The 27,983-nt window shown below is 34.0% G+C and overlaps 1 protein-coding gene and 1 long non-coding RNA gene across 7 annotated transcripts in view; one reads left to right on the top strand and one right to left on the bottom strand.

The window, feature by feature from the left end:
• The first annotated feature begins 60 nt into the window (after nucleotides 1–60).
• dnajc10 (DnaJ (Hsp40) homolog, subfamily C, member 10) lies at nucleotides 61–27,119 on the top strand. The gene is made up of 23 exons (NM_001083547.1): nucleotides 61–110; nucleotides 2,884–3,136; nucleotides 4,066–4,231; nucleotides 4,361–4,411; nucleotides 6,167–6,249; nucleotides 6,356–6,487; nucleotides 6,977–7,070; nucleotides 8,020–8,097; nucleotides 8,195–8,238; nucleotides 8,345–8,476; nucleotides 8,574–8,663; nucleotides 8,919–9,029; nucleotides 11,619–11,733; nucleotides 13,768–13,895; nucleotides 16,007–16,123; nucleotides 18,089–18,190; nucleotides 18,277–18,432; nucleotides 19,860–19,993; nucleotides 20,087–20,140; nucleotides 22,135–22,282; nucleotides 25,747–25,869; nucleotides 25,956–26,063; nucleotides 26,749–27,119. Exons 2-23 carry the CDS (start codon nucleotides 2,939–2,941, stop codon nucleotides 26,758–26,760), a joined length of 2,376 nt encoding a protein of 791 aa, NP_001077016.1. The 5' UTR covers nucleotides 61–110; nucleotides 2,884–2,938; the 3' UTR covers nucleotides 26,761–27,119.
• Nucleotides 11,876–27,983, bottom strand: part of LOC141376198 (uncharacterized) — a 37,910-nt gene continuing 21,802 nt past the window's right edge. For 3 of the 6 annotated variants that reach the window (XR_012385614.1, XR_012385613.1, XR_012385616.1), the window contains exon 4: nucleotides 13,973–14,036. This is a non-coding gene — a long non-coding RNA (uncharacterized lncRNA). Of the gene's footprint in view, nucleotides 14,037–21,234; nucleotides 21,325–27,983 lie in introns of all 6 variants that reach the window. The other 3 variants (XR_012385612.1, XR_012385611.1, XR_012385615.1) reach the window with 3 other exon arrangements.

Genomic DNA, 27,983 nt, shown 5'->3' with positions numbered 1-27,983 from the left:
TATTGTTCTCTTTCCGTCGTTTGCTTCACTCTGCTGCAGACACCGGTGTGAGTAAAAATAAGATGATCATCTGTGCGAAATTGGAGCAACATTAAAGAGTGAGACGAAAGGTAAGAAAATAGAGACACAAACACATAACACAGATGTCGATGTCACTTCCGTGTATCTTTAGCAATCACTTGTTGTGTGTTTCGATCAAAAGTTTGCATCGGAATGCAGTAATTAGCCAGCTGACGGTTTACTTACGCTACTGGCTCAAGTGTTCCCATCAGTGTTCATTATCTCAATTATAAACATTAAATTATGACCCTAGAGAGAGAACTGAGCAGTTGTAAGTTACTAAGATAAACAGACGAGTGTCTCACTAGTTTGCTTCAGCTGTAAGTTAGACGTCTAACAGGATCTGATCTAAGTAAACTAATAAACTTTATATATTAGAAAGTGTGAATTTCAAACCGGGCTAACTGTACAAAAATATTGTTTGTAATCGATGTTTGTGTAGATTGTTTTGCGTTCTAGATTGTCAGTTAAGCATATTTACTATATATAGAATCATTTAAGTTACTGTAATACTACATGGTGAAGTAGCTGTATCATTCATTCATTCATTTTCCTTCAGCTTAGTCCCTTTATTAATCAGGTGTCGCCACAGTGGAATGAACTGCCAATTTACCTATACCAATTCTGCGATAAACCGGAGCACCCGGAGGAAACCCACGCCAACATGGGGACTTGAACTAGGGTCCCTTTTGCTGTGAGGCAACATTGCTAACCACTGAGCCAACATGTCGCCAAATTCAGAATTGTATAAGAATTTATATATCATTGTGGTATTTCTTGAACTGGCTTAAACTTACTCAATATGAGATTGTAGTGTTTGGACTGAATTAAATTTACTGAAGATATTTCAATCAGAGAAAGTAAATGCAAGTGCCTTAGTAAAATGAAAGATGTCACTATTGATGGAATAATATTTCGTGATCTTTGACCACAAAATATATATTTGTAAAAATCAAATGACATACTTATTTTCATAATACATTTTTATTAAAACTCTTTACTAAAATGGGAAAAATCTTGTGGTTTGAAGGACAATGACACAGTTTAAATGATGAATAATTAGTTCTCTGGTCTTTTGGTTTGTTGTCAAAGGATTCTTCTCATAAATATCCCAGACATTAGGGCTGCATTATATTTATATATATATATATATATATATATATATATATATATATATATATATATATATATATATATATATATATATATATATATATATATAGTTTCAGCATCAATATCGTAATGTATGCATCCACAGTAGTCAAATCGCTTACAGTAGATATGCAAGTCATGACACAAGATTTGTGGTGTCACTGCAGTTTAACCACAACATAGTCAAATTTGATAGTTTTTGTAAATGTTTTTAAGCTCTGAGAGAGATTAAAGTATTTAGGCACAAGTTCAATAAAGAGTAATTTTATTGCATTATTTTTACAATAAAGACTTATTTCACTTCTATCTTTTCTTTTATTGTTTTGTCTATGCTTATAATTTGTTTATTACATTTTATGCATCATTCACTTCCCTACAGAATCATCCCAATCAATCTAAAATAAAACATTTGGTAACACTTTAGGGACCAATGCTCGCTATTAAATAATCGCTAATTAACATGCATGTTATTGAGATATTGCCTGCTTATTAGTACTTATAAACTAAATATTCTGCATCATCTTATTCTACATTCCTAACCCAACATCTAAACTACCTTAATATCTATTAATAAGAAGCAAATTAGGAGTAGAAGCAAAAGTCATAGTTAATGGTTTGCAAAAAGCGAGAAGTGAACATTAAAATAAAGCGTGACTAAACTAAAGTTTGTGTGTTTAAACTAAAATAGTGCTATTCAATCATTTGGTAAAACTGTACATACAGTATATAGAAAAATCAAATATCGCAATGTCATATTTTTCCAATATTGTGTGGCTGTACCTGACATATTGTTTACTGGGTTAAATAATTACAAAATTTAAATATGTTTTATTGGGTGTTTTTGTGAATCATAGTTAAAAAATACATGGGTCTTTATTTTTTGCTCAGAAAAAAATTATACGAGACACAAATTGTATTATTGTGTTGATTTTTGACCCCTATACTGTATTAAACCACATGAATAGCAATATTATTTTGTAAACACTCTATGTGTTTCCCAATTTAAATTTGCATACTCTGTCACATAAATGCATAGTTTGGTGCAAAATAAAAAATGTAAATATACATATTTAAATTGTCATTTTCCAGTTTTAATATCTAAAATACATAGAAATTTTAATGCTTCATAAATTGTTAAATTAAATTGAAAATGTGATACCCAGTCATAATAATATTGTGTGCCGACGTAAAGTCAATCCTTCCTCTCTCTTTTCTAATCCTTCTTCTCTCTTTTCTCCCAATGTTTTCCAGTCTGAAATTGCCAATGTCTTATATTATAATAAATTTGAAAACCCCTAAAAAATAATTATAAAAAAAAATGTAATTCCCAAATTGAATTGATGTGTGTAACGTGCAAGCAGAAATGGTAGCAGAATGATCATTAAAATATTATTTTAATTCTACTGCATTTAGACTTGTGTTAGAATAATAGGATTGCGTTTTCATCACAACACTGTGGGATGCTTCTAAAATACTGTACTGGGTTATTACAGTATTGAATATTAGAATTGAGATTAATTAGGATTTAAAAAGAATGTTTAGAGATGTGGATTATGACAGACAGCTTAAGAAAGTTGCTCCGCCCTCTGTAAACACTGACGTGTTCATTTCCAGTAGCGCTGCATTTGTGAACACTTCTCTTCCTCTTTTTTTCACTCTCATTTCATCAAGGTGTCTTGGCTGATCATCACACATCTGTAACCTCTGAAGTTCTTCTACACCAACAATGGAGATGATCCTGAATCATTTAACACCTTCAAGGAAGTCTCTGCTGTTTGCCTTCATCGCAGTATGGCTTTTCGTTTCCATTTCCTCCGATGAAGATTACTACAAGCTTTTGGGTATCTCGAGAGAAGCTAGCACACGTGACATCCGACAGGCGTTCAAAAAGCTCGCTCTCACGATGCATCCAGACAAAAACCCTGTAAGTCGATTTATTTTGTACCGGTCAGATACAGCGGGATAAAATAAGTATTGAACACGTCACTGTTTTACTAAGGAAATATATTTGAAATTTTAAACAGACCAAAGCAATTTATACACACAATGAAAAAACAAATTAGTTCAGAAATTTAGAAGATAGTTCACCCCAAAACTTAAAAATGTACTCACTATTTACACTCACTCAAGTGGTTCCAAACCCTCATGTGTTTCTTTATTCTGTTAAACAAAAAAGAACATACATTTCTGAAAGCTGAAAACCTGTAGCCATTGACTTCCATTATAGGAAAAACCAATACAATGGAAGTCACTGGTTACAGGTTTATAACATTCTTCAAAATATCAGAACAGACAAAAGAAACCAATAATGGTTTGGAACGAGTAAAGGGTAAGTAGAGGATGACAGAATGTTCTTTTTTAAATGAACTATCCCTTTAAGTTAAAAGATTAAAATGACACAGGGGGGAAAAATTGAACACATGAAGAAATGAAGGTGTAAAAAGGCATGGAAAGCCCAGTGAGCAGCTGAAATCAGAAACATCTAGATATTTAGTTGTGTTGAAGTATGAGAAAAAAAATTACATCTGAGCAATGCATGTGACTATTCTCCAAGAGGCATCTTGAAGCTGTCATTACTAAAAGAAAGCAGTTTATACAAAGTACTATGTACATTTCAGAAGTTCAGTATTTTCTTCTTGTCTCATTCCTTTGTTTTACACACAACTGTTTTTTTTTTTTGTGTGTGTCTATGTTCGGATTGTTTGAGTTTTTACCAAAATCTGGATCAATTCTATGTCAGCAGCTTCTTTAGAAATATATTAACTTGGAAAAAGCATGACATGTTCAATATTTATTTTTCAATACTTATTTTATTCATGTAGTATGCTTAATTGAGAATGTTGTGATCGTCAGAATGATGAAACAGCCCACGACAAGTTCTTGAAGATCAATCGGGCCTACGAGGTGTTGAAGGATGAGGACTTGAGGAAGAAATATGATAAATATGGAGAGAAGGGTCTGCAAGATGAACAGCAGGGAGGAAGATATGAAAGCTGGAATTATTACAGATATGATTTTGGTAATTACATTTTTCTGCATGGTGTTCTGTGTGGATGATATTTTAAAGTGTTACAGTACAAAAGTGAATATGTTGTAAAGTATGCTGTGCTTGTCTCTATACCAAAGGAAAATCATGTTTTTTTTTCAGGAATTTATGACGATGATCCAGAAATTACCACCTTAGACAGAGGAGATTTTGGTAAGTGTTGATGCTGTTTGACCCGGAATAGGTGATGGAATGCATTTATTTAAGACAAAAAAAGCTTTTAAAAAGCTTGCTGTACTGAATCTTACAAAAACATGTTCTGATTATTTAAAAAAATATATATATATATTAATAAAAAGTAAAGCTTGGTCCCCTCAATTTTGACAAATTATGCATCCTGACATGAAAATGCATCACAGTCATATAAAATACTTTTGGAGTTTTAATTCAGCAAAAAATAAACCATACAGTTAAATGTGAATTAAATAATGTAAATTTTTTTTTATAGTAATAATAACAATTATTCCTTACGTTTATATAGTGCTTTTCTGGACACTCAAAGCGCTTCACACATCCACATGGATGATTTGATGGCAACCATATTGCACTAGACCGCACACCACACACCAGCTGATTAATGGAGAGGAGACAGAGTGATTAAGCCAATTATGATATGTGTATGGTTGGGAGGTCATGGTGGACAGAGGCCAGGGGCAAATTTAGCTAGGATGCCGGGGTTAAACCCTTACCCCTATTATTTTTATTAATTTTTTTTTCCAAAAGACATCCTGGGATTTTTAAAGACCACAAAGAGTCAGGACCTCGGTTTAAAGTCTTATCCATAAGACAGCGCTCATGGAGCAGTGTAGAGTCCCCATCGATATAATGGGGCATTAGGACTCACACTTACTGCAAGCTGATGTGTATGCACACACACACACAGTAAATTATTCATCCTCATGTGAAATTGTAATACTTTTTTAAATATTTCCCGAGTGCTGTTTAACAGAAAGACATTTTTAATTTTTGTTTATACGTTTTAATAACTAATTTCTTTTTTCTTTTTTTTTATTAGATTCATCTTTGGTCAGACATATAAGACAAGTATATAAATAAAGATAAAATTCCACATTTATACACAAAGATATACAAACATAAGATAACAAAAATAAAAGAATAAAGAAATAAAAAGAAATAATAAAAAGAAAAGAAAGATAGAAAGGCAATTAAGATCCTCGATTAAGGTTAAGGTCTCCTTAAAAAAATTTAGAAAAGGGCTCCAGACTTGAACTGTTCTGGCTTTTGTTTTATCGCAAATCGAATCTTTTCCATCCAAAAAGTATGCAGGAAATCAAAAATACATTGCCGATAAGAAGGGGGAGCTGCTGACTTTACAATTCATAAGAATAAGTCGTCTAGCCAGTAAGGTTGCAAAGGCAACGCTATCGGCCTGTAATGAATTTAATTCAGCATATTAATAACTAGTTTCTTTAGTCTTTGCCATGATGACAGTATGTCATATTTTACTAGTTACTTGGCTAAATAAATTACTAGTATTCTGCTTAAAGGACAGTTTAAAGTATTATCTGAAGTTAATTATGTTAATTACGAAAGTTCTTAAAAAGAACTATGTATGTGTGTTTGTGTGTTTAAACGTATGTATATAATTTTAATGGGGACTAAAAATATTGATTGTAGCAGTTTTTAAATTTAAATAAAACTAAATTGTTTCAGGCAAACTAAAAGAAATATTATTGTCTTTTTAATACTAACCAATGAGAATTGGAGGGGGAAATGTGCTTAGTATTTATTGACAAAAACTCAATTCAACAGCCTGTTAATTATCAAGTTAGATCTAAAACGCACCCATGACCTCTTTTAAGCTGATCTTGCAGTGGTCAAATAGATTCCTGAGCAGCTTCTGCCAGTGTTTAAGTGTTGACACACCGGTTTTGTCTTTATCCACAGATGCAGCTGTAAATTCTGGGGAGGTCTGGTTCGTGAATTTCTATTTCCCACGCTGCTCACACTGTCACGATCTTGCCCCTACGGTGCGTAATTCTGTTCTCTCCCACTTACAATCACTTTCTCCTCACACGTTTCATTATTATAGTCACACTGTACTGTATCTGACTGACGTGTGAATCAACCCTACAGTGGCGGGAGTTTGCTAAGGAAATGGACGGTGTGATTCGGATAGGTGCTGTGAACTGTGGTGATAATGGCATGTTGTGCCGCAGTAAAGGCATCAACAGTTACCCCAGCCTCTATGTGTTCAGAGCAGGAATGGTAAGAGCATTTTCCATAGGGCTGCACAATATTGGAAAAATCTTACAGTGCAATATTTAGTCTTTATGCTATATTTATTGCAATATGAATTAATATAATTAGCTCTATTTGGAATTATTTCATTTATATCACCTGGAAGGATCAAGACTTTTTCTATGCTATGCATCAGCATAAATTATAACTAAACAGTGCTTTATGATTTTCTGGGGAGTCTAACAGTATTCAAGTACAGAAATTGAACAATCAAATGTAAATTATTATGGTCATCATTGTATTAATAATAATAAATTATATTTAATAATATCTTTTAATCTTTAATAAATAATCTAATCCTGCGATTTAGCTATTGCAGATACACACATTGCGTTATAGATGCTCAAATTATATATTAGTATGCAATTCATGTGTATGTACAGAATGAATGTAATATTCATTTATATGTTTAATGTCTGTAGTCATCCAAAATAATAAACATAATCTTGCCAACAGAATCCTGAGAAATACTTCAATGACAGAACAAAATCAAGCCTTACCAAATTTGCAATGCAGTTTGTGAAGAGTAAAGTGACGGAACTATGGCAAGGTATTTAATACTATAATTATATTTTCATTTAAAGCCAAAGGTGATGTAGTAAATAAAGAGTTAATGCAAGTGTTTTAGTTAAATGTTCTTTTGAGATTGTTATGATTCTGTTATTTACACTAACTGGCCACTTTATTAGGTACACCTGTCCAACTGCTTATTAATGCAAATTTCTAATCAGCCAATCACATGGCATCAACTCAATACATTTAGGCATGTAGACATGGTCAAGACATGCCAGAATGGGGATATTTTGAAAAAAGTGATTTTTGTTGGTGCCAGACGGGCGAGTGTTTTAGAAACTGCTGATCTCCTGGAGTTTTCACGCACAACCATTTCTAGGGTTTACAGAGAACGGTCTGAAACAGAGAAAATTTACTCAAATGTTCTCCACAGTCACCAGAACTCAATCCAATAGAGCACCTTTGGGATGTGGTGGAACGGGAGATTTGCATCATGGATGTGCAGCCTTCAATTCTGCAGCAACTGCATGATGCTTTCAAGTCAATGTGGACCAAAATCTCTAAGGAATATTTCCATCACCTTGTTGCATCTATGCCACGAATGATTAAGGTAGTTCTGAAGGCAAAAGTGGGTCCAATACGTTACTAGTAAGGTGTACCTAATAAAGTGGCCAATGAGTGTATAATGAAAGTGGTGTATTTATTAAGGGGTTAAATGCTAAATTAACAAATTTTTTTTTGTTGATAAATTTTATGTAGTGCTAAGTGTTACTTAGCATGTTATGTGTTTATCCCAGTTTTAAAACTACAGAAATGTTTTGTGTATAAATATTGTAAATTACCTACTGGCATATTCATTCCATGTAATAAAATGGCCAAGTGAACAGTACCAGAAGCTAAAAATATTATTATCTGCTGTAATATTGTACTGCCTCTGACTCATGCTGAGCATTGTCTGTGTATTTAATAATGTATTTAATTTTTAGGCAACATTTATAGTGAGATTGAGCGAGCATTTGCTGAAAGAATCGGCTGGTTGATAACTTTTTGTGCAGACACTGGAGGTGAGACTACAACTAATCCTGTTAGATGTTAGAAATAATGTTAGAAATCCCTGTTATTCATCTTTTAAAAAATCACTAAAACGAGATTCATTCACAGACTGTTTGGAATCACAGACAAGACGGAAGCTAGCAGGAATGTTGGTAAGTGTTCCCTGTTTTACTAAATTCAATTCCAATGTCTAAACATTTAATAATGGCTCTTACTGTCATGTGAGCATAAATGAACATTGTAATCTCTACAATACAGGACGGTTTAGTTAATGTAGGATGGATGGACTGCACCAAACAGGCGGATCTGTGTGAGAGCTTTGAAATCAATACCAGCACTACAGCCCTCTTCCCTCCAGGCAGTTCTCTCACTCAGAAAGGCAGTGTATTGGTGGGTAAATTATTGTATATCCTGTTTAGATGCATTGTTTTCTAATTGATCGGATCTAATTGGGTGTTTTTCATTTAAATTTTGACCAACCTTGCAGTTTATTCAGAGTTTGGATACTAAAGAAATATATGCACAAGTTCTGCAGCATCTTCCTGACCTGGAGATTCTCACAAAGAGCAGTTTTGAGGTAAGAGTGCAAGTGACTGCAATGCATATCAAGAGAATAAGGAAAGGCTGTACATAATAGGTTTGTGTTTGCAGTCGAGTGAGTGTAGTCTTGTACCACACCCAGCACTACCTGCAGTATCTCTCTGTTTACACACTAACTGACACGCACTAACTAGATCAGATATCATTGTGTGGCTCTGTTTGGAAGTTTCGTGAAATATACCTTATTACTTTTATAATTGTCTAAATATGTTCTTTAACTTTGTCATTTCAGCATAAATTGGCCCATCACCGATGGCTTGTCAGTTTTTCTTTTGGACGCAACGATTTGGCTTCACACGAGTATAAAAAACTCAACGCTCTTCTGAAGAACTCGCATATACAGGTTCCTGATAAATGTTATTCATGAATTATACATTTATTGTGTATTATTAATATTTTAATTCTTTTGTTGTACCATATCTGCACGTCAGTATTTTATTAAAGTGATCCATTATTCTGTTTTAAAAAATTAAATTTAATCAGCGCAATTGCCTAGTGGTTAGCGCGCTGACATATAGTGCCGTGTACCATATCTGCACGTCAGTATTTTATTAAAGTGATCCATTATTCTGTTTTAAAAAATTTAATTTAATCAGCGCAATTGCCTAGTGGTTAGCGCGCTGACATATAGTGCCGTAGCACTTGAGGGCATTCCGAGTTCGAATCCCGGCTTGAGTACTTTTCATCAAACCCTAACCCCAGACAATATCTCTAAAAACAGACAATATTTCTAAAAATTGTCATATTTACAAGATTAAAACTTGTAGATTATTTAAATAAGGCAAATGCGTTGATAAATGTGCAGTAGGTGATCTGCCAAAATGCTAATCGGTTAGCATATTAGCTTTGGGCGGCAGGGGACTGTTTTAAAGCCACGCCTCTTGAAATTGCGAACGCACGCATAGCAACACGACAGCAGACAACCCACTAGCTTATGTCATTCGCCAGTTAGAAGTGTATGTAGTGGTTGGCTCGCGGCGTGCAGGAATTACACTTATTACTTAGCCATACTTGCATGCTATTTCAAAATGAATATTCAGAGTAGAGGTAAACAATATCGGCAGGGCGTCATTGTTCAGAATGGCTGTCATTGTTCAGAAATGACCCAATGTGAATATAAAACCAACTTCAGCTCAGTATAGCAGGCTAGGCGGAATAGCGCTATTTACTTCTGTTTTGTTGTTAAACTAAAGAAGAATCTACATCATCAATGCTGTAAAAGTTCCTTATGAAACTGAAAATACTCATATTAATCAAGGATTTCAGTGGGTGAACAACACTTCTGTGCATATAACCCATTTGAAGCGACAACATCTGCATCAGCTTTGTGTGAAGCTAAAATAGTTTTAAAACAGAACATTACCTGTCTAACAGAAATACTTTAGCCATAGTATCGTCCTTTCTCCAGCGTGCAAAAGTAACTCCAATATTCATTCAGGAGTTTAAAAAGTTTCAATTCAGCATTTGATTTTGCCGCAGAGGTGACTGTCTCATGTGCTTTTGTCATGAACGATTATCTATGTGTGCACACGCTAATGGCGGATATGCGTGAACAGATGCGCAAAAGCCAAATCTGCATTTGTTGACAGACAGTTTGAGCTACTTATTGGAATTATGGGAGATGTCGGCCCGACAATATTTAACTGGATGAACATTTATTAGTTTATCCAGTTTAGTAAGTGCGCCTGTTTTCACGATTGTTTTAGAACTTCCGATTCAGTCGCCTATGGGAGAAATGACTACGAATAATAAATGGAAGAAAACGGTCCAACTACTTGCTCTACAAACAAATGTTTGCATGACTATACAGACCAAGTAGAAGAATATAATAAGAAAATATCAGTTTGCAACATCAAACAGCAAAACGAGCAGTTTTTTATGTCTAAAAATGAATGGAAGTGAACGGAAGTCTCGAGCCAAAAAGATTAAAATGGCTGCGCCCGCTCGTCGGCAAAGAATAAGGTGAATTGGACTGTGAAGAGACTTTTAACCAGCACAACAAAATAATTTTCAGAAGACAATCAGCTACTGCACCTTTAATCATTACTAAAAACGTGCATTTATTTAGACCAGACATTTCACCCTCTCTAAGTATATAGTAAAGTTTTTCGTTTTAGTTTTTCAGTGAGTCATTTAGATAAAAAGAAAAATTAATTATTTAATGTTTCTCTTTGGTTACTGTGCATGCACAGTCAGCTGCGAAGCCAAGTAAAAAGTAGGCTTACGTAAAAAGGCGATGCAAAAAACATATACAAGCTTTAGAGAGCAAAAGCCAAAGTTGAATCCCGGACATTTTAGGAGATTTAATCCTTAAAAGGAACATCTCTGTGGGTCTGCAGAGCACGTGAGAGGGACGTCTTGTGGGAGTGTTCACAGTTCTCAGCAACACAGAATGAAACGGTTAAACGAGAGAAGATTTTCCACTACTTAATGGATCACAGATGTTTGGTTATATTGGGCGTATACAAACATTTTTTTACGGATGTTAATGAAAGTGAAAAAATACAAAATGTGCCACTAAATATACTTTATTCTCCCTACCCAAGTAAAGTCTGTGTGGGAAGCACTGCTATTGGACTAGCCTGCTTTTGGCCACTGCAGAAGGGTTTTTTATGAAATGAACTCACTTAAGGAGATATTCAGCAGTGCCACCTGTAAATTTTTATCAAGTATTACCGTTAATTAATCTAATTTATGTATTTATTTGATTGGGTTTTTTTAATTGTTTATTTATTAATGAAATAGTTTTTTTGCCATGAAAATAGCCTTTTTTGCTGACAATAAATAAAAATACATGATATTATTTGAATCTCAACTACAATAGGTTAACATGCATTCTGAAAACACCTCTGTTTTTACTGCTGTTTTACACAGTTCGTTGATCATATAACTGATGATGTGTTTGATTCATTGCATTAATCTGTTTGCACAGGTGGGGAAAGTGGACTGCATCTCAGATTCTGAGCTGTGTTCTTCTCTGTACATACATAAGCCCTGCGTGGCGGTTTTTAAAGGAGTCGGAATTCATGATTTTGAGATCCACCATGGTGAGTTCAGACAAGCTTTAATAGGACTAATCTTAATAACTGAAACAAGTGCTTTTTAATGCTCTGATGTATGAATGATGCGTATAGAAAAAAATCTTTATATAAAATTCTTTCTGCAAAAAAAAAAACTTCTTAAATGTGGTTTAAATAAAAAAAAAAGAAAAAAAAAGGTCTAAAACCAGCACCAGATGGTTAAAACACTTTTCGCGTGTTTTTTTAACACTTGGGTCAGTTCCCAAATTCAGTTACCCTCCCCTTGCCACCTTCTTGGCTGATTTGTGTTCACATCCGCTTGTTAAGTGTGACGTCACGCGGAGCGGCTTCCGGGTCCAAGCGCTATATTCAACTGAATAGGGAGACTCATGAAATGGTAATAATAAACGTTTACAAAGCGATTTAATACTTTCGAAAGTCACGATCGCAAAATTTATGTCCATGCCTAATATTCGATGGCCAGAAAGAGATTCATTGTTTTATAAATTGGTTAAATTTTGGTATTTGTTATGCAGCAAGCCCAGAGATTGTTGTGTACACTATGACTTTATGTAAAATCTACTTTAATGTGTGATAGGAATAAAACGCGATCATAAAACGAATGATTTCTCCACTCAAATGAATGGCGGCTTGGACCCGGAAACAGTATACATACGTCACAAACACGTCACCACTTAACAAGCGGATAGGGTGTACTCACACTATGCTATCCGAACTGTACCCAGGCCCGTTTCCTGCATCGTTTGAGAAGTGTGTTAGCTCGAATCGGGCTCAGGCACGGGTCACTTGGCTGGCCCTGGCCCAGTTGGAAGAGGTGGGCCAAAGCGCAGTTTACTTGGGCTTTGGCGCGGTAGGCTCGTGTGTGTGTGAGTGCAAAACGTGCCTGAGCCCGAAACTGAAAGCGAGATGTGACTTTTAAGGGACTGTTAAATATGGATTTATTAATCATTCTTACTGTTCAATGAACGCAATCTGTTGTAGTTTATTAAAGACGCAAACCCCTCACTGCACCACAGCTGCACCTTCAGCAAACCTAATTCCTGCAGCACAAGCACTCTATGATTGTTTATAAGCGTCAAAAGTGGCGGATCTGTTCAGCGAAATATTTGACTGTGTGTCACCGCATCCTAAACGGCTAAAACAATTACACTGGAGAAACCTCCATTGTGCTGAGCGAAAGCACTTACTGAACAGCACCTCATCGATGACGTAAGCATGCCCAGGCCCTAATGTAATGTGAGTGCGGGGCTTCGGGGGAGATGGGAGGGGGGACAAGCATGCTTTGGTCTGGTTCAAGGCAACTGTACATAGTGTGAGTACACCCATAGTCTTTTTCCTTCTGAACCTGGGTACGCTTGGGTCATCGAGCTGCTATTGTGTATACAGCTGCTAGATGATGGCCATTTACACATGGTACACACATCACAATCATTTTGATTTACTGAATCTTTTGGTTTTGGTAACATACAAAGAGCAACTTGCGTCTATCTGCCACAAAAATATTATAAATTTTCAGAACATAACGCAATGTCTGCAGAAGATGTTTTTTGAGGAAACAAGCAGACATTATCACTGCTTTTGCACTGGGTCAGTCTCGCTTGTCACCAATGTAACATTAGGTCATACACAGACACACAAACACACACACACACGAATGAACGTTATGAAAACCAAAGTTTGTTGTAGAATTGACGGTTCACATCCATTATTTAGTACGACTGCATTCATATCAGAAGTGAACTAGACCAGAGTTTGCATGAACCGTACCCCAGACCATGTCTTTAATGTGGGATCAGCTATGTTTTGCGGATGCGCAAAGAAAGACAGTGTTCACACTACTGTAGCTAAACATACCAAACTCTGGCGTCAAATAAACCCGGGTGCGGACCAAAAGTGCTATTGTGAAAGCACACTTGAACTAACCAAGAACATTAAAAATCTCTTAACGTTGTTCTAAATTAGCAAATATTTGTATTATTAGCAAATAACCATTGTTATAAAATGTGTTTTGTGATGCCTGTTACTCTGTCAAATCTCCAGGTAAGGATGCTCTGTACAACGTAGTGGCCTTTGCCAAAGAGAGCGTGAATGCCCACGTCACCACACTGAGGCCTGAGAACTTCCCCAATCATGAGAAGGAGCCCTGGCTGGTTGATTTCTTTGCTCCTGTGAGTTATTCCATGCATTTAAATCCTCTGCTCAAGCATACATTTGAACAGTAATGATTATCTGCTGCACACACACTCACATTTCCATGGCAACTTCCTACCGATGGTTGATTCATCAAGCTCAGGACGGTGAGAAATGATCTGCGGAGGCAAGCATAGAGTGAACATTACTGCCACAGTGTGTAATTTGAACATTGAAAGGTCAAGAATTCCCACTGGTTAATACTCCACAACATTCTCTGTTGAAGATGAATAGAATAGAATAAACTCTTTAAATACAAAAGCTTCTTTCAAATGTATGCAGCAATTTCATCATTACACACAACAAAACAAGCAGGTTTTCCACATGGTTTGCACCTACATAAACACATATACCCAATGTCTGCTATTAATAATGAAGAAATATTCAATTCAAGTTTATTTGTATAGCGCTTTTTACAGCTGTTACTGTTTCAAAGTAGCTTTACAAAAGGGGCACATTATTGCATTACAATCAAATTCAGAAAAGTTAAGATTATTAGTTTCCATAATTATATTAGTTACAATAACTTTAACTAATTAATTCGTAATTAATAGCTGGGCCCACTGAAATCATCCACAGATTTCTGCAGAATCTTAGCCCATCATTCAGTCTATTTATTCACATGTTTAAATGTGTGTACATTTATATTTATTTATATTAGTTTTTAATATTAATTTCAATAATATTATTGTCAAATATAAAAATGTACATATAATTTATTTACAATACAGTTTTTAAAAGTTATATTTTCTGTTGTTTAGTAGATATATTATATGAGAGGCTTGGTTTGTTTCCCAAATAAGTAGATCTAATTGGATTTGTACTGTAAACATTAAATAAAAGGTAAAAAGGTATTATTTTGATTTCATATATTAAGTTATGATACTCCCAAAATCATTCCGCAGAAATCTGCAGATTTAAAAAAAAATTCTCTGCAGAAATCTAAAAAAAATGTTTCTGGCCCTACTTTTAGCTTTTAACGGTTAAAGTTATATATAAACATAGTAAACCTGCTGTTATAAAGTATGTTATATAAATGCACAGTTGTTCATATTTTAACGCATTGAAAACAATGAATGTAATGAATGGCATTTTTGTTGATAATTTTGTACATATAAGCCAAGTCTATTTATATAGCACATTTATTGCACAATGGTAATTTAAACGGCTTTATATAAACAAGAAAATATAAATTCATATGATCTCATTCGTAAAGTTTAGTACAATTTAGTCATTCCCCAATTATGGGGAATTATGGGTGCCACGACTCCTTTTTAAAGTGTTTCATTTTCAGATGACTGAACTTGATTTTGCCACTAAACTGACTAAACATAAAATAGTTCTGTTTCCTCATAAGATCAAGCTGAATGCTAGAATAGACTCATAAAATAATCATACAATAAGAAATAAAAACAACAAGGAATAAAATTATTGAACAAATATGAATCCTCCTAATAAACCTCGCACAGAAACTCCAACAAAGCACAAACAAAACACTCACTTTTGGATCTATGAATACATTTCTTCCTCACTGCATACAGACAAGTGATGAATAATAATAATAATGAATAAAAGTCACTAATAATTAAGTGAATCATCTTCTCATAGGATAAGAAGCTTGGTTAACACAATTAAAACAAACCAAAAATAGAATTGTGCTATGTTCAAAACAAACATGAATCTCTAAAACTGAATGAATTAAAATGAATCTCTGTTTGAAATATCTGAAAAATCATTGGTGGTTATTATCAATAATAGAATATAGAATAAACAAGACATGTCACTCGTATAGTTTTGAATGGGGAAAAGTGTAACGTCAATATGGTAAATGAAGCCCCGCCTCCTAGTATGGGAGCCAACCATTGATCGCTATAGACCGGTTTCTCCAGGGTAAGGGCTCGGGCCAGATGTGAGTTTCTGCAGACTTGGTGTGATTTGAACGTTTAGAAATGAAACTAATGTTTAATGTCATGGGTGATTCTTAATATGAAATGTAAGCTTGGCAAGCAATTTTAGAGATTTAATAGCCGCTGAGTGAAATGACTTGCTTTAAAGGGACTTTGTTATTAATATTGGATCTGTCCCACAGTGGTGTCCGCCATGCCGAGCTCTCCTCCCAGAGCTGAGGAAAGCCTCAATCCAGCTCTTCGGACAGCTGAAGTTTGGGACTCTGGACTGTACCATTCACGAAGGCCTCTGCAATACGGTACTGAAACATTCACCCTTCCTCAAATTAGGGCTGCACGATATTGGGTAAAATCTGACATTGCCATATTTATATTTTCTCTGATATATATTGAGATTTGAATACAATTTCAGCTGATGATTTGAATAGCTCTGTTTGGAATAAAATCATACATTTAGATTGACTGGAATAATCTTGTAGTGGAGTGAATCAAACAAATTGCAATCGTAAATAAACATAATAGAGCAAAAATAAAAGTGAAATAATTAGTGCTTTATGGTTTTTCCAAAGAGTCAAACAGTAGTTAGATATTCAGGTACAGTAAATGAATAATCAAAGGTAATGTAAAATAACACTGTAGAGTCTTTATTGCTGATCAACTACAATCACAACTCATACACGGCGATATCGATGCTAAAGCGATATATTGTGCAGCCCTACTGAAAATATTGCAAAAACTGCAGAGTTAGGAATAAACGAAGGTCTGAGCCAGCTCCAAAATAAGTAGGACTTGAGCTCCAACTGGGCTTTTGATTTATTTATGTCTTTACGTGACAGTCAATCCTATTGTGTTCTATTAAGGTCTATACCCTAAAACTACCCCTTACAGTAATGAAAAGCTGAATTTATTGTTGTATAGAAACATAAAAAGGCGCTGTATTGATGCGCATGTGCCTAGTAGACACAGCTGAAAACACTTCTAGCTTTAACCAAACTACTGTACTTAAAACTGTAAGGTTGATCTGTTGGATCTGAAGTTATTGGCTGCATGTGCTCAACGTCTGTAGCATTTTAATGTGGTTTCCTGCATAAGCATGCTCTTAATAGGATTACGGTCCTCATTAGCTTCCTGTCTGAGTGAACTGATCTGTATGTAGAATGTGTTTATAGAATCATCAAATCTTTCTAATCTTTGCTACAGGAAACCACAGCATTTGACTTAATACATTTTCGGTATGTTTCTTCTGCACCACTAGCAGCAAAATTACACAACTAATATAATGTTAGATTTAATGGTAATTACTACATATTTTATATTTATCATAATATATAATCAAAATAATAATGACGACAATACACTGTAAAATTCACATTGTGTTGGGATAACGTGAACAAATAATTTAAGTTGACTTAAACCTCCTCAAGAAATGTTGTTTCAGCTGATTTTATTTAAGTAGTTTGAACAAACATAGTTTTGCATAGTAAAAAATAATAATAGTTGATGTTATTTAATGTTGTCTATTAGTATTCCATTATTTTAGTCATTAAAAATTATTACAGCTATTGCAAATTTAAAGCGAACTCTAGAAAGTTATTAGAATTAATTAGGTATAGTTTTTGAGGAAATGGCTAAAAAAAATTGATTCTAAAAAAAAAAAAGTCTGAATGTTTCTTCATGATTACAAAAAAAAATTGTCATTTAGAGCCAATTGGTCACAATAACAAATGTTTTTACTTCTTGTCATTTAAAAAAAAATTGGCATTTACTCCAATTACCCCAAAATTGGTGCTGTGTAATGAATATTAACCTTTAAAAAGATATTTATTATTAGCTTTATTAAAAAGTTATTTTATTCAACAAAATATATCTAAATGACAATATTTGTTTATTTTAAATGTGGCAGAAATGGCATGAGTAGTTCAAGAAATAAAACAAATCACAATTTAATTAATCACATGATTACATTGTGATTTGAAGCATTTGTTTGGGCATTCAAAAAAATGTATCAGAAGTTGCCATGTATTCAGGCATGTTTATGTACATTTTCCCCATTATTGTTATTTGTATTGTTTACTTGCAATAGCAATGTTTTGACGTCCATTTTTTATTATTATTATTTTTTAAACAACATTTAAGACCTCACCCTGCTTTTGCTTCTAATTAAAATTATTTTAGGATAGACTTACATAACAAGCTAATATTACCAAGGTATGAATATGCAGATGACATCCAGTTCTCAACTCTTTCACCTTCCCTTTCTTCAGTACAACATTCACGCATATCCAACAACTGTAATCTTCAACAAGTCCAGCATCCATGAATATGAGGGCCATCACTCTGCAGACGGCATCCTGGAGTTTATAGAGGTCAGTATACTTAACTATAAATCATATAATACTGCATGCACATTGTATATCTGTTTCAATGTAACAGATGGCTGTGTCTTGCACAGGACCTGGTGAACCCTGTGGTTGTGACTTTGGGCCCAGAGTCCTTCCAGGAGCTAGTGAAGAGACGCAAGTCCTCAGAGACATGGATGGTGGACTTCTACGCCCCGTGGTGTGGCCCCTGTCAGGCCCTGCTGCCCGAGTGGAGGAGAATGGCACGGGTACCTGCTCTATTACATTACACTGACAGCAAGTGCAGTGCTAATGCATTACCGCATTACTTATTATAGTTTTTTTGCAGTTTGATGTTATTATTGATGTGAAGACACTAGATTAAGTGCCTGTCCACAACAAGCATGTTGTGCACTTTAAATTATAAATGGCAAAATTTCATGCAGTTATTCAAAAGGCTGTGAAACAATTATTAATTTTTATAATAATTGCTGTTAAAAAATTAAAATTAAAATAATAGAAGAAATACATAAATAAAAATTAATTACAGTTCATAATACGTGTAAGTATAAATGAGATCATTAAAATTGTAAACTTAATTTGTTATTAATTTTTATTTATTAATTGTAAAAAAAACACAATCATAATGGTGAAAATAAATTACAGTTAATAATACATGTAAGTATAATTAAGATTTTAATTGAAATTAAAAAGTAAAATTAACTTTAAAGACCTTTGAGGTTTTAATAATAGCATTTATTTTATGTTAGGGATAAAGTGCATCCAGGAGGTTGTTCTCAGAATAATGCCCAAGGCTTATCAGGTGTCCAAAGTAAAGCAGAGCATTTTGTATTAGACTGAAGAGCTTTATTCTGCAAAAACAACTGTCCTGATGTAGTTTAACTTGCTTATTACACAGCTACTTGCCAAAAAACAAAAAATTTTGACACAAAACATTGTTCTGAGTCATAAGAGTTTATTAATTCTTTACTTAAAGGCAAATCTGACAGAATCTAATTCAGTTGATAGAGGATACACTAACTTGCACATTATTCAGACACAAGATGGCGCCAAGCAGTGAAAAACTTGAAAGCTGACAGAAACTAAACTAGCTGAATAAAGGATAGACTAACCTCTGTATTATTCCTAAACAAGAAGGCACCAAACAGTCAAAAACAGAGCTGACAAAAACAAAGCTGACTGAATAAGGCATAGACTAATCTACAAATTATTAATTGACAAGATGGCACCAAACATTCAAAAATGCGACGTGACAGACAAGCAGATGCAAATGAATTTTGATGTAAGTATATAGATGTGAACGTATTCAACAGTGGTCAAAGTAATTCGAAGTTCCCAGTTGAGCCTGTGTTATTTAGCAGTTGTTATCTTGGAATAACATATCTTGGAATGTTGTGATTAACCAATCACAATCAAATATTCCTGACAGCCATGTAACAAATTATATAAATATATATGCTCACACATAATATAATATTAATAGCAATAAAATATATCTTCGAAATCTGAGAATTAAACGTCTGAAGTATTATATAAATGTTTCCAAGTACATTGTGAAAAAGTTGTGTAATTAGCTTACACTCAATGTGAAGGAAAAAGATAAATCATTTATTGCAGTAATTTGACATAATTGCTTGCAAAATTGTCATGGTCATTACTGCCCTGTGTGTTCTAGATGCTGAGTGGGATTGTAAACGTGGGAACAGTCGACTGTCAGAAACACCACTCATTCTGCCAGAGCGAGAGCGTCAGAGCTTACCCAGAAATCCGTCTTTTCCCTCAGAACAGCAACCGCAGAGACCAGTATCAGTGCGTGTCCCTCACTTTCTCTACCTCATACTCATTCACTCATGATTAGTTCTACAAATTCTGTGTTTCTCTTTCATTCCTCTTTTTCAAAAGGACCTATAATGGATGGCACCGAGATGCATTTTCACTCAAGGCTTGGGCCTTAAGGTGAGTCAGATTCTTAGTAATAAAGTATCCATTTTTACAAATATAACTACACAGTGAATTGTGCAACTAGTTTAGCAAAATGTTAATATCAAACTATTGAAATAAAAGGAGCTTTGGCCAACAGAAATTGTTACAAATAAGGGTTTATTCACTTAGTTCACTTGCTTTAGTTCAACTCTGGGCCAAACACAGTGTCGATTTTCTGAAGCAGACATAAAGGTCTGCAATATGCGTTATGGGGGACATATTGAAGATGTGAGTGTAACTGGAAATAGAAATTCCAACAGTAAAAAAAATGAAGGTATAGCCTACAAGAGATAGGAGTTTCGGATCATTCAAATATATTAAGTGTTTCATATTGATTCCCTATAATAATTCACAAACAAAAGCAACGGTGGCATCTCAAGACAAGACTGAACTATAATGCATCCATACATGGAATGCAAGTTTGAAATAAGAGACAGTAAAGATCGATTCATTGTTTATCTGGGTCTTTAGGTTACACTGCAAATAATGCTTTTAAGTTTTTGTCTTGTTTCTAGTCTAAATGTCTTTAAATTCTTAAATCAAGAAGAATTTTCTTGACAAGTAAAAATATATATATATTTTTTTTTCAGAAATAAAAAGTAAAAATGAAGTTTTTTTTTTTCATAAAAGATGCAAAATAATCTGCCAATAGAGTAAGCAAAATAATCATATTTCAAAACAAAAACAAGATTATTTCACTTCCTCTAATAGTTCACTGGTTATTTTGCCTTGTAACAAGTCACATCTTCATAAACTAAAGTTATGCAGGCTGTGCCAGAAATGATTAGTTCATCCATCTCGACACATTTTATGTCATTTGTTCAGCAGTAGTGACTGCACCATGATTGACAGATAATGGTGATCCGTCTACACAAAAGTATCACTTTTATATGCTTCTCTAGGTTTCAGGAAAGGATGAAATTGTATATTGCCCAGCCTTTCTAGGTTCCTGCTACTACGATGCCTGTCTGACAATATGAAAAGAATATTAGCATTATGACTGGTCAGATGACTGGCTGTCAATCAACTGGCCATGTAGGGTCAATTGTGTCAGATCTAATTCATACCTTTAAAAAAAAGTACCAGAGTTAACCTCTTCAATTGAGTCTCGGTCTGTTTGTTTGGTGTGCACCAGAGTGGGATTGTTGTATTCACGCCTGCCAAAAGAAGAAAAAACCTTGAGTTTGATTTAGTGGAACCAAACAAGACAAGTGTGAATTAGAGTTGTCGGTTTACCATTAGTTCATCTTACGATACTATACCAGTTGAAGTATCATGATACTAAATGGTATTGCGATACTGTAATTCATAACTCAAATTATAAAGAAAATTGTCAAAAAATACTATATTTTACAAGTTATAATAGGTCTTGTATTTAATTCATAATTCCTTTATTGTTGGAAAAAGTATTTGCACTTCAACTAAAATGTATTCCTTGTTGTTTATTTTATAGATGACACAACAAAAATAAATTAAAATAAAGATACAAATTATATCAAATGAAATTTGATACAAAAATATTTGAAGTGGTCAAAAATAGTTTAAATGTTTCCTCTTGCTTTTTTGGGTTTTAAATGTTGTTGTTTTTTCAGTCTTATCAGGTAACAATCCAAAGTCATTCAAATTTTTGTGAGTCATTCATTTTAAGGCATTGACGCAAATTTTGTAGCTACTAAATCATATTGACAGGACAGAAATGAACCGATTCAGATGTGTGTTGAAACCTCAGAAAACATTAGAAAATGTGCATCCTTAAAGGGTTCCTCAGACTATTCAAATAAAACATGCGAGCATTTTAGTGACTTTTCCACATGCAGCATTATCTATTATAGATAGACCATTAATGACGATACTACCGCTTACAAACTACAGTGGCACCACCACTGTAGTCATTTTGGTTGCGTTTCTGTTAAGATACAGAGTTTTTTTGCCTTTGTAATCTAACTCTTGGACTCTCTTGTTCATAGCTCACTGCCTCGTGCCTCAGTGGATCTGTCACCTGAGGATTTTAAGAGGAAAGTTTTGGGAGGAAAAGATCATTGGGTGTTGGATTTCTATGCCCCGTGGTGCGGTCCATGCCAGCAGTTTGCCCCTGAGTTTGAAGTTCTTGCCAGGGTAAGATTTTATTCTGCCAAATTTGTGAAGACATCTGATAAATGTAAAGCATTTACCCTGAATTTTTTTTTTATATCTGCCAGACATTTATTTAATATTAAACTTTTTTTGGTATAGTGAAACTCCAAGCACATACTAACTTCAATCTTGTGTTTTAAATATAAGCTTGGCCTGGTTATATTTAAATAGTTTAATATTGTAAACTATACTGCTGTTGTAGTGGGCTTTGATAACCTCCTTTGAGATCATCTGGTATTTGGAACTTAACTAATGTTTTTCCAAACGTTTACTGCTTTGCAAGTATTGAAATTTCCTAAAACAAATGCAAATATAGCTGCAAATGAACTTTAACCAGCTGAACCAATGAGAGCAGTACATGTAGTGCTTTAGCCAATCGCATACATTATTGTTTTTAATGCTGCCAAGTTGTTTTGCATGTACACCTGAAACCATGTTTCTTCATTCGATCATATATATTTCTGTCTTCTTCTTTTTTGACATAAGTTGTTATCATTATAATCATGTGGCTAATTGTACAAATATAGTTTTCATAAGCCGAGGATGTTAATAATAATAAACAGTATATAGAAAAATAGTAAAAAAAACATTTTAACTGCCTTTCTTGATTTAACAAGCATTGTGGGTCACTCTTGACAATAAGGTTTCATTAGTTCATGTTTTTACTAGCATGAACTAATAATGAACTATACTTGTCGAGCAATTATTTATCATAGCTCTACATTTACTAATGCATTATTAACATCCACATTCATGCTTGTGAACATTAGTTAATGCACCATGAGTTAACAAAGAACAACTGCATTTTAATTCACTAACGTTACTAACATTAATACTGTAATTGTACTAAATAATGTACTGTTCATTGTTTGTTCTTGTTAGTAAATGCATTAATATTGTAAAGTGTTACCCAAATGTGTGCACATAACATCAAATGTGAATTGTTACACAAGAAATTCTGGGATTGTCAGTTTACATTTTTTACTTACTGGTCCAGAAACTCTCAAATTACAATAAATATGTATTCATTCTTGCTCTATAAATGTAAGGCTACAGCTCATTCAATTTAAAGTGATGCATAGATTGCACTATACAAAAGCCAAACTTAATAAGCTATATCCTTCTGTCTCTCCCCTGTGTGATAAATGCAAAGGTGCAGTCAGGACCTATGGTCATATATTTTGGTCCTGAAATGGTTTCTGCCCTCAAGTTGGAAAGGTTAAGCTTCTCTAGATTTGGCAAACAAAAGTTGTATGACAAAACATGGGGCCCCTTCCTTAGATGTATAGGTTATTAATGTTTCTGTAAATATGTATAATTTTTTTCTTCTCTCCACTTCCTTTTTACACGTTATTCTATTTTGTTTCTTATTCCATCAGTCTGGCTAAAATTTCTTTATTGTTTTGTGATGGTGCTGTAAAATTGCTGTTATGTTTGTATGTGTTTTGGTGCATGTTCTAGTTAGTATAAGGTAATAACACCGAGACAACATATATACATGATGTACATTATTTGGTGTTATGTTTTTACAAAAACTTCTAGAAATAAAGTAAAAAAAAAAAAAAAATATTACAATAAATATGTACTGTTAGATCTATGACAGGTATTTATATAATGAAACTTAGCTATTAACTGGTTTCTATTGTAGCATTTTATTCACTTTTTTTACCCTTAAAATATATGTTTTTTCAGACAGATAGATGGATGGTTAGATAGATCTCACTAAGGGGAAAATGCTTCAACAACAAATATACTACTTATGTAATTCTTAGGGATGCACGATACTGTATATTGACGGCCATATCGTTATCGGCTGATAAATGCTATTTTTAAACTTAGGTCGATATCTTTAAGGCGATAAATTACATAATTGTACAAAACTGTGTGTTGAACTTGTTCAGACTAGTCCTGTGCACTATAACTGAGCTTACTTCACATTGTTTATTCCTTCAAAGTCCGTCCTTTTTTTCGTGTGCTATTGCTGTGTGTTAATAACTCAGTAAGTAACCATGTTCCTTATCATTTTAGATATGTTTGATAGAGTGCCATTAAATATATTGGTTTAAATCATCTCAGAAACACAGAACATGTGTAAACATAATATCAGTGATGCACACGTGCTAAACACCTTGTTGGGTTGTTTGGAATCTGATTATTTGTTTCAATCAACGTGTTGTTTGCCATGTGTTGTTGATGAAAGATCGTATTCAGTTTGATCGGTTAGCTCACATTCTGTCTTTATATTGTGCACTGTGTTTGTCATAAAGTCATCTGTGGTCAGTGCTCAGGTGTTGGATCAATCTGACTCCGAGGGCAAATCTGACTCTGCTTCTAACCCTAATTATTTAGTTAAGCCTTTGAATCTCCCTTTAAGCTGTATAGAAGTATCTTGAAAAATATCTAGTCAAATATAATTTACTGTCATCATGGCAAAGATAAAATAAATCAGTTATTAGAAATCAGTTATTAAAACTATTATGATTAGAAATGTGTTGAAAAAATCTCGTTAAACAGAAATAAGGGAAAAAATAAGCGGGGGGCTAATAATTCTGACTTTAAAAGTATGTACATATGTACATTACTCCAACATGTTTTATTCAAGAACATTTGAGCTGGTTTTATTCCTTAGCTTTCATTTGAATTAAAATATAGTTACCTTGCTTGTTAATTAAATCCCATTTTGTTATTTAACCAATTATTTTTATATTTTTAATATATATATATATATATATATATATATATATATATATATATATATATATATATATATATATATATATATATATATATATATATAATTATTATTATTATTATCATTATTATATATATTTTTTAACTGTCAAGTTACATGTTAATTTGCTATTCATTTTGGCATGTTGATTTATGTGAAATCATGAATATAGGTCTATATAATCACCTTGCAGTTTTGAAATAATAGCTTTTTTTTGCTTTGATTATAGATTATTCAGTTCATGAGAGCAGTTCAAACTTTTATGTAGTTTTTAAAATAAAATTTACTGTTCACTTTATAAAAATAGTACATTTTGAAATATTAATATTTATCGGCTCTATATATATCGGCTATTGGCCTCCAAGTTATCGGTTATCAATATCGGCAAAAAAATCCATATCGGTGCATTCCTAGTAATTCTTATATAGTTTTAGTTCCATTTCTTTACATATTTCTAGTAGCTTTTTCAATCAGTTGTCTTGTTCCATCTTGCAGTCTGGTGTTGTTTTTTACAGAATGTCTAGATTATCATTCTGAAATCATGCTTTAGAACATGATCATACTGTTTTGAACATGTCTGCTCCGGTTTTAACTTTTCCATTAAACTGAAGATGCAATTATTATATATCAAAAAGCAACACAGCATCATATCCATGGACTTCAGTCAGTGCAAGTACTCTAATCATGAATAAATTCGCCTGTTCTTCTCCTGCAGATGATGAAGGGAACTGTACGAGCGGGAAAAGTGGACTGCCAGGCACACTATCAGACCTGCCAGAGTGCTGGGATCAAGGCTTACCCCACTGTCCGATTCTACCCCACCTTGGGCACCACAAGGGTACAGCTCAAGCATTGGCCATCATAATGTTCTCATATTGTTCATCATATTGTGCTGACTGTGTTATTTGTGTCTCAAACTCTTAGCGAGATCAAGGAGGAGAGCATATTAACAGCAGAGACGCCACCGTCATTGCAGACATTCTTCGACAGAGACTCCAGCAGCTAGCATTACAGGGAAAGTCCAAACTTAAAGTAAGATACTCGTCGCCTATTTGATTATCTTACTGCTTTTGATTTAGGAGTCTTTCAAACACTTTAAAGTGGTATTTCACCCAAAAATGAAAATGTGCTCACCATTTAGTCACCCTCAAGTGGTTCTGAACTTTGAGGGTGTTTTTTTTTTTTTTTGGTTGAACACAAAAGAAGTTATTTTGAAGAATGTTGGGAAACCAGTAACAGTTGACTTCCATAGTAGGACAAACAAAATCTAAAAAAGTGAAAAGTTACAGGTTTCAAAAAATTTTCAATTTTCAATTCCTTTGTGTTCAGCAGAAGAAAGAAATTTGGACAAGTTTGTAATTCAAGAGTTAATAAATGATGAAAAAATATCCAGTTTTGGGTGAATGATCCCTAAAAATAGACATGATGCTGAATCTGATAAAAATCTGATTTATTTTTATTTTTTATTTTTTTATTTTTTTGACTTTTCATGCTGAATCAGATTTTTTTTTTATTCAATTTTAATAATTTTGACGTCAAAGAAGCACTGCTTATTAAGTAATTATTTTTAAAATATTTAGGTCGGGTGTAAAAAGAAATTAAAAGTGGATTTCCTTGAATTGTAAATACATTTATTTTCAGTGGTGTGGAGAGAATTCTTAATTTACAGCTCAAAATTGAGTTCCTAATATCACCTTTTCCTTTTACTTCGCTACAGGATGAACTTTAGGACCCCTTTTGGATCTGCAGATGCTGTTGCATGTGGAGCAGTGACAGTGATGGGAGAAAACGCACACTTATGGACTCATTTTGATGAGAGATTTGAGTTTGTTTACTGCCAAATGGACTGTGGAAAGCAGACTCGCCTCGGCTGCTTCGGAGAGGGAATAAATCAGGACTCAACTAGAACCTCTGAATGTGTTACTGATGCAAGAAGAGGTGGTCAACAGTGCAATTATTTATCTGTAATCTGTGAATGTCCTGTCAACTAGTGTCTTCATTTCTAAACACAAACTGTGTTTATGACTGTAATGTGTTTTTCGCAGCTGCTCCGTTACGGGTTTCTGTGATTAAACGGTCAATTTTGAATTTTTAGGACACTTTTATTTATGTGCGCTTCTAGAAGAGGTTTTAGTTTTGCCATCTTTGCCATAACTATAATGCAGTTTAACGTTAAATCAAATTACTGGAGAAAGCATAAAGCTGCACTGGCTATAGATGAAATCTGTAGTGAAGTTTATTTAGATGTTCAGGTTTATTTCATCTATTTGAACCATTTTTTGTCTTTGCTTGATGATATATTTGAATAACTGTGTGAATGTTCTCCACATGGCCACAAGGAGGCGATGAGTTTACACAAAGTCCTCATAGACCTGTTAAATCAAATGTTCCCATTCAGTGGGAGGGATATTCACTATTGTTTTATAGAAATAACAGCTTGTTGAACCTGACAGAATTCCCCGTCTATCCTAATTGGTGTATTTTGATGTTCAGTTACTGAAAATATCGGGATTTTTCTACAAAATTTCACTGAGCCATTTTAACAAGTTTGCTCAAAAGATGAATAAAGACAGTATCAAGCAGGTCGTGTTCTGAGATTAATAATGCTAATATTTTCTAATGTATTACTGACCTGCTGGATTGGGTTTTGAAGATTCTTGTTGCACATCTCACTGTACATTCTCAGTCCCTTGTTAACATGTCAAATAAGCACCATTAGGACACCAACTTACTTACTCCCAGGGCCGTTTATATCAAAGTTAACATTTATCCGCACCAAATTGATGCTTCATGAGATCTAATTTTTATGAGGGAAGTCATTAGCCCAATGCTCAACCCCCAACCTGGAGGACCAGGACATACATGCATACATTACAGACAATTTAGCTTACCCAATTCACCTATAGCGCATGACTGAGGGGGAAACCGGAGCACCTGGAGAATCCCACGCGA

The sequence above is a fragment of the Danio rerio genome, chromosome 9, assembly GCF_049306965.1.
Source record: "Danio rerio strain Tuebingen ecotype United States chromosome 9, GRCz12tu, whole genome shotgun sequence".
NCBI lineage: Eukaryota > Metazoa > Chordata > Actinopteri > Cypriniformes > Danionidae > Danio > Danio rerio.
Note: the sequence above shows the minus strand (reverse complement) of the source record. Positions and strands in the feature narration are given on the sequence as shown.

Coding starts and splice junctions, on each gene's coding strand:
- dnajc10 (NM_001083547.1), top strand. CDS start 2,939: ATGGAGATGATCCTGAATCATTTAACACCTTCAAGGAAGTCTCTGCTG. Junction 4,412..6,166: donor CTTAGACAGAGGAGATTTTG/GTAAGTGTTGAT, acceptor CTTTATCCACAG/ATGCAGCTGTAAATTCTGGG. Junction 7,071..8,019: donor AGTGACGGAACTATGGCAAG/GTATTTAATACT, acceptor TTTAATTTTTAG/GCAACATTTATAGTGAGATT.